The sequence below is a fragment of the Pistacia vera genome, unplaced genomic scaffold, assembly GCF_008641045.1.
Source record: "Pistacia vera cultivar Batoury unplaced genomic scaffold, PisVer_v2 Contig570, whole genome shotgun sequence".
NCBI lineage: Eukaryota > Viridiplantae > Streptophyta > Magnoliopsida > Sapindales > Anacardiaceae > Pistacia > Pistacia vera.
This window is the reverse complement of record NW_022196413.1, coordinates 1,250,377-1,258,226: the sequence shown is the minus strand read 5'-3', so window position 1 is coordinate 1,258,226 and position 7,850 is coordinate 1,250,377. Positions and strand designations below refer to the sequence as shown.

General features: G+C 35.5%; 1 protein-coding gene across 1 annotated transcript; it reads left to right on the top strand.

The window, feature by feature from the left end:
- Positions 1 to 239: 239 nt before the first annotated feature.
- Positions 240 to 962, top strand: LOC116108935 (NAC domain-containing protein 45-like). The gene is made up of 3 exons (XM_031395171.1): positions 240 to 417; positions 504 to 766; positions 879 to 962. Exons 1-3 carry the CDS (start codon positions 258 to 260, stop codon positions 960 to 962), a joined length of 507 nt encoding a protein of 168 aa, XP_031251031.1. The 5' UTR covers positions 240 to 257.
- Positions 963 to 7,850: the final 6,888 nt, after the last annotated feature.

Sequence of the window (7,850 nt, the reverse complement as noted above, 5' to 3'; positions counted from 1 at the left end):
GTGATCCATACGTGCATGGCGTGTACGTATCCCTTCACACGGTTTTAAGTTTGAGTTATGGGGTCTAGTTTTTACTATAGTCTAGTCTACTAATAATTCCGCGTGTCTAAACACGTCAGCAAACTTCTTAAATAAGGTAAGACTTTTAGTCAATGAGATAGAAACCATCACATCTCCATTACTATAAATAAGGGGTCTCTTTCTCTTCTATATATATAAAAGTATATACTTTCTTTTATATTGAATTGAAAGAAGAAATGAGCAATTTTGATGTTCAATTGCTGGGACACAGATTCCACCCAACTGATGAAGAAATTATCACGTATTATCTGGAAAGAAAGATGGCTCGCCTTAATATTCCTCACAACGTAGTTAACGAAGTTGATATTTGCAAATTCGAGCCTTGGGAATTGCCTCGTAAGTGTTGATCACCACATGCACAGTCCGTTTATATTTCATATTATTTATCCATTCATTGATTGTTATTTTGATGCTGCATGTAGAGCTTTCAGCGCTGTTAGATGATGAAGAGTGGTACTTTTTCAGTACACCTTGCAAGTATGCCAACGGTAAAGGGACCAAAAGAACAACCAAGGGTGGTTACTGGAAAGTGACGTGTAATGATCGTCGTGTTTGGGACGAATGCGAAGAGAATGAGATTGGGAAGCAAACGACTTTGGTTTTCTACAAAGGACGTGGTTCTAAAGCGGTGAAGACCGACTGGATTATACATGAATACCATTCCAACAACGCCACTTCTTATCAGGCATTATAAGTTTATTGATCATATTGTTTCTTATTAATTTGCTTTTGATTATTTACCCTGAGAATATATTGTTATATTCATGAACATTTCTTTTTTCTTTAAACTTTTGCAGAATGCATTTGTTTTCTGTCGCATTAAAGGACAACTAGAGGATGGGTCAAATGCTTATACCGGCGGCGAACCAAGCTACAGTTGAGATTACGATTCTGGAAATCATGATGGAATGAATAGCACTGTGTGTATAATTAGGGTTTGATGACAGGTGATGGAATGAATAGCAGGGAAGAGTATGTCATCTATATATAAAGAAATTAATTAGATGTAATATTGTCGGGGAGTGGAGTTCCCAGAGAAAAGTTGAGTGGTTTTTCTATACATGTCGTCTTAATTTGTAAGTTGTGTTTGTTGTACGTGTTATGTAGATCAGTGTAAGCTATGGTCATGTTTGATTGTAGTCTAATCAGTACTAAAATGAATTTGCTTTTGTGGAAATTGCAATGTGGTACAGTGAGAGGGAGAATGTAACAAGAATATATGAATTGGGTAGGTAACAAAAAAATTGAAATTAAGGTATTCTAGAACATTCTAGGAAAGCTGCTTTTAGTAATTTATTGAAAGAACTTATGAAAGAAGGGGTAGATATAAGTAAGTGGGGAACATAACAAATCAAGGAAAGTGACCAGAAACAAAATGAAACAATTTGAGAAGGGAAGAAAACAAAATCAATGGAAGGTTTATATATAATATTACTTTTATCTAGTAGCTGTATTTTTAACCATGATTCTATAACTATCTATCTATCCCTAAATATTAATCCTAGCCATATATAACATAAGTTTTTAAAAGAAGATAATTGGGTCTAAACTGAATCGAGTTTATCATTTATTAACATTATATTGTAGAAAATTTTTTTTTTTTTTTTTTAATGATTAGAGGTATCAGATTAGCTTATATACTTTAATTAATTTTAAAATATTAAAATATCAATTGAATAAAAACTCTAATAATTATCTTTTATTATAATAAAAAAGGGTTTCGAAGTTAATAGCTCCCGAGTAAACAGGTATAAAAAGAACAAAAATGAGGTATAGATATATAAGAACGCGGTTTTGGCTCGCTGCTCTTTAGTACCTCTCCATCCAATATCCTGAGAACACGTATCCAAAAGGCCGCAGATATCTTCGTAATTAGCTCACGAAGACTTAAGACAACATGATTGTTTAAGTCAAGTCAATGCGTTACGTCTGTATATAAACGAGAATGACTCAACGAGTGAGTGAGTGATCACTCGCCATTGCCTATCTATCTCTGCTATTTCTGCTGCCTTCTTCTTGTATTGTAATTTGTAAAGCTTAGGATATTACTCTTTCTTCTTCTCTCTTATACTTCCATCCATTTCTATAATTAAAATGAATCAGGAGGTGGCCGTGGGAGTCAGATTCCGTCCAACTGATGAAGAACCATCACGTATTATCTTTATATGAAGATGAGCGGCCTTGAATTCCCTTTACCTATCGTTAGAGGTTGATATCCGTAATTACAATCCTTGGAATTGCCCGGTAAGTAGTCAGTTATACACTCACTTCACAATCATTTTAAACCAACAAATTAGTGAACTTGTTTTTGCACATATGCAACATCCACTACCGAAGAGGATCAAGTGTGGTACTTTTTAGTACACCTTCTAAAAAGTATGCCACAGTAACAGATGGCCAGAACAACTAGTGAGGGAACTGGATACTGGAAATAACTGGTAGGGATCGGTGAGGTCAAGAACAAACGTAGTGGGAGGTGATTGGTATCAAAAGACTTTGGTTTTCTACGAAGTCGTAACCTGATACAGTCAGAACCAGCTGGGTGATGAATGAATTTCTTTCCATCAACGCCGCTTCTTCTCAGGCATACCTTTCCTTCTTTCTTATTTACTACTTCAACTAGTTTAGTGATAGGGATTGTCTTATGTCTTCGCTTTCATGTTCTATCCATCAATTTCTGTATCAAATTTGTTTTGCCATTTTTCTATATTCTATATAATTTCTGTTGAATTAAGTGCCGGGCTGCGTAATGTAGCCGGGCTTTGTTGATTTTGCGCAATTTAGTAGGAGTGATATCAATGCAAATAATTGATTATGGAATTCTGTTTGCTCTGTCTTGTCACCTACAGTTCAATAAAGTAGTATAATTCGGGCTGATGAAGATAATATTCGCAATGTGCTGTAGCTGTTATTCTGTTCATATTCTTATTTGGGAAATTGGTCTCTTCACTGAGTAATATACACAAAGAAAACAGCTCCTATTCCTACATGCATTGGCGGATAGGCATGAATCCATAGCAATCTTGGTGATTTATCATTGATGTTGTAAGAGGTCTTTTTTTTGGTGGTGTGTGAATTTATGATGAAACGAAGCATTGAACCTTTTAAAAGTAAAATAAGATAAATGTAAACTGAATTTCATGGTGTTGCTGGTTTGAGGTACTCAATGTTACCCAGTCGGAGCAGCTTCTGCAATGGTTAGAATTGAAAAGGATGAATCATTTTGTCAATTGATCCTTGTTCCATATGTATTATCAAGTACTTGTATCTCTGTGTCCCGTGGATTATGAAGTTTTTATATACATGCTACCAATTTTATCTTCAATCTAAAATGTTGAAAATGTTTTAAATCCATGTTTGTTATTTGATACTTAACGAGTATTAAGTGTTTAACTTGATTTTATTTTTTATTTTGAAAATACTTGTGGTTAACTTGATTTTCTGTCGACATAGTAATATACAATTATAATTTAATAAAACTATGTACTTAATTACTCATTTAACTGCACTTTTATTCAGAAACCTATAGTTCAGAAAAAGAGATGCAAAGTTAATTAAAGCTTTGGAATTTGATTTCGTTGGTTTAGGGTAAAGTTAACGTGGAATTGGCTTCACATCAAGAGTTAATTTGGATTATATGTATTTTAATCTTCTAAAGCACAAATGCACTAGGCAACAATCACATCTCAATAATCATCAAAATCGCTCCCAGAACTCAAAAGACTTGAAAAAAAAATTTGGTTTATAAAAATATGTAAGAATTCATTTGAATTGATATTTAAAATATACAATTAATTTTTTTTTGGTTTAATTTGGACACAGCTTTCAATTTATGTTTGTATGAAGATGTGGACAACTATGACACAAATATGTACGGACAAGTCTGGCTTGGTGCGGTGGTCAACAAAACAAAGATAGTACAAATCTAATCTAATGCTTAATTATTTAGTGGACCCTCCTTATAACCCTACTTTGTAGTTTCTAGGAACCACAGGTGTAATGGGTTACCCCTTGTGAGACTACTACCACTATATTATTTATTATTTAATGATCCGAAGCTGTTTAGAGAAGTTATGGGATGAATGAATAGAGGCAGGAGAAGGAGAAGGAGAAGGAGAAGAGAAGAAGGAGATGTTGATGGAATTTTATTATAGTCAAAAATTTACTGAGCATATAGATGTTTAGTGAGAAGTTATTGTCTCCCCTTTTCCTTTTCCACTTAGTTATAACAATTGGTCAGATGATCCTTTCTAGTAAAATGGTGTGTTTAGAGTGATAATTTGAAGAAGTGAATTAAGAAGAATGTTCCCAGAAGAGCATCTTTGAATAATTGAGAAGAATGGAAAGTGTTGTTGCTTGATTTTGACACCATGACCTCACACATGCAAAGTATTAAGCAGGTCTTAAAAATTACACTGATTAATTTGAGAGTTAGGCTAAGGTCACAGTGGCATGCAAAGACTTAATATAAATGAGACAATGAGAATTTTATAATGGTTCGAATGCTTAAAGTGATTCTTACATCCATTGTTTTCTTTTACATGTGTTCTTAGTTATTAGCCAAGTATAAGAGGTCGCGAACTGAACAAATTACAAGAGCTCGGTATTCAGAGTGAATTTAAGCCAGTCTTTTTTCCGTAGGTTGTTTGGCTAAGTGTCTTTTTTAAATCAGAGATCCCAATTTTGTAAGTGAGAGTCCTCTATTTATAGCCGCTGAGTTCAAGGTAATGATTACAAGTTTATAAGTGGGTAGGTGTCGTGCAAGTTTCCTTGCGTCCCTTGGCTAATAACTTAGAAAATATCCTTAAACTATATAGGGCTTAGACAAGTGTGTGGACCTCATTCATTTACAGACAAAATTTGAGCCTACTGAGTTGGTGATAGCCATATTCTCTCTATCTTGGGACTCGTGGTAGATTCTGGATGACGCAAAGCCTTCTTGAACTCTAATTGGTGCTCGTTGAGGTAAGCTTACATCAACCTTGATTTTTTGGCATACAGAAAACATTGATTTGCCTGACTTTATAAACTTGTTATGGAGGATGATATATGATCATATGACAAATACAAGGAAAAGAGAACAAACTAACTAATCATAAATTACATTAAAGTGATCGTGCGATATGACTGTCCAAGCCAATGATATGAGAGACTCAAATCAACGGAAGTATTGCATGGCGGGGACAGCTTGAGTGTCAAGTTTTCATGTATTCTACTATTTTGCACTATTTATAAAGGTTTCATTTGTACATTTCGGTGGAAAAGATTATGAATGCATTATAGTTTAACTGTTTTATTTCATTCATTTTTAATTTTGGAGTAGAAACGACGCAGCGTCGTATAAAGGGATTTGAATATACATATATAGTTTGCAGGAGGGGGGTCCGCTTTGTTGACCAAAGATAAGAAAGGGCAAAGTTTTAATTAGCTGTAAAATCCTCTTTCACTAAAAACGGTGTAGTTTCAATTCTCTTCTCTTTCATATAAAAGAGAGTTATTCTTCATTGTAAAGTTCAATTCGAAACTCTGAACTGCATTTATCAAAATAATGGTTACAACATTTTTTGCTCATTCTCTAGATCTCACATGGTATCAGAGCTGAAGACAAATGTCTACAGCAAAGATTCCGGGTTTTCTTTGTTTAATTCATCACTATGGAGAAAACAACGCTCCTCAATCCAGCTCAATCCTCAATTTTTTCATCCAGTTTGCAAGTAATCACTCCGAAGCTGACGAGAGATAATTACAAGGATAATTATCGATTCTGGAGGTCTCAAGTGCTATCAGCTGTAGGAGCTCATGAATTGGAAGAACATCTAACAGGTGTTATTCCATGTCTTGATCCTTTAATTGTTTATGAAAGTGTTAGTTCATCTCAGTCGAATGAAACCCTAGCTAAGGAAAAACTTAATCTAACCTATGTAGCATGGAAAAAGACTGATAAATTCCTTGTTACTTGGCTCTTAGGATCAATTTCAGAATGTATGTTTAGTTACATCTCTAAGTGTCAATTTGCTACTGAAATCTGGTATGCGCTTGAAAATGAGTTTAATACTGACTCTAAAGCACGAGCTCTTCATTTGAAGAATCTCCTGCAAAATACTCAAAAAGGAAATATGAGTGTCAATGACTTTGTTAAGAAAATGAAGAGTATTGCTGAGAACTTAACAGCTAGTGGACAGGTTATAACTAATGAAGATTTACTTCAGTATGTATTAGATGGCCTAGGTCCAGAATTTGATGCTGCTGTTGTGAACCTAACATCTAGAATTGAGTCTAAGTTTGATTCAGTATCTCTTCAAGAAGCGCAGTACTTCCTCCAGAAATATGAAATGCGACTGGAGAAGTTTAATAGTGTAGATTTTGTTAATAGTTCAGGGCATGTTGCTTCTCTTAATAATACTGTGTCAAGAGGATTACAAGGCTCTACTGATGCTTCTAATAGTCTCTATCAAGTTCATCAAGTACCTTTTCTATCAAACACTACACCTTCTACACAAACTTACTCTACACAGACTTACCGGCCTACTGCACCTAATTATTCACCTAGTAATGGATATTTTTCACATCCAAGTAATTTTGGGCATCCAAGTTATTATGGTGGAACTTTTGAACCTACTATCACAAATTACAGACCATCAGGATTTCAGTCCTATGGAAGAGGTCATGGCAGAGGTACTGGTAGGGGTAAACCAGTATTTCAAGTATGTAGCAAGGTAGGACACACAGCAGTGCAGTGCTATCATAGGTTTAATTCTACTTACAATGGCACTCCACCTCAGTTTGGAACTTCTCACTCTCAGTTTGGCATGTTTCCTCAAACTGGACAGCCTGGTTCTAGATCTCAGTTTGCTACCACTGGTGGTAACTCTTTTGGCAGTAATCTGCCTTTTGGAAGTCATATTGCCTCATTCTCCACCTCACAACAAGCTTATCCACAATCACATCTTCCTGTTCCCAGTCAGCAGACACACTTTCCAACCCTTAACCAGCCAAGTTTTCCAGTCCCTAGTCAACAAATCTACTTACCAACCAAGCCTATCATACAACATTCTTTCCCACTCCACAATCAACATCCTTTCCCACTCCACAACCAGCCCAAACACAAACCAATTTCTCTCCTAATGTCCAAGCACAACAACCTAGTCAAGCTTACTTTATCTCTCACCAATACCCTCATCAATCTTCAACCTCACATACACCTATGACCATTTCTTCTACTACACCAACTGATCCACCTTGGTACATGGACTCAGGAGCAACTGACCATGTTACCTCTGATCCTCATCACTTAGCAGCAAGCAGGAGCTACGATGGTATAGATCAACTACAAGTTGGGAGTGATGAGTCTCTAGACATATCCCATATTGGTTTTACTTTATTACCCAGCTCCTTACATTCTAAATGTTTATAATTGAGAAATGTCTTATGTGTACCTAGAATAACTAAGAATCTCCTTAGCATCTCAAAATTCACAAAAGATAACAATGTAGTGGTGGAATTTAATTCTGATTGATGTATTGTTAAGGACAAGGACACTCGAACAGTGCTTTTGCAGGGAGGACTTAAAGCTAGCTTGTATCAGTTGCACATCCCCTCTACCTTGCCATCTACTCATGAGATTTCACATAGTTCCTCTGGTTGTCCTGGACAAATAGTTCCTCCTCATTCAAATCAACCTTGTCAACCTTATTTTAGTTCCCAAGTTCTTAGTTCCATAGCTATGAATAAGTCTTTAAATCCCAACATTACTCCTAAGTGTAACTTGA

Coding starts and splice junctions, on each gene's coding strand:
- LOC116108935 (XM_031395171.1), top strand. CDS start 258: ATGAGCAATTTTGATGTTCAATTGCTGGGACACAGATTCCACCCAACT. Junction 418..503: donor CGAGCCTTGGGAATTGCCTC/GTAAGTGTTGAT, acceptor TGCTGCATGTAG/AGCTTTCAGCGCTGTTAGAT. Junction 767..878: donor ACAACGCCACTTCTTATCAG/GCATTATAAGTT, acceptor AAACTTTTGCAG/AATGCATTTGTTTTCTGTCG.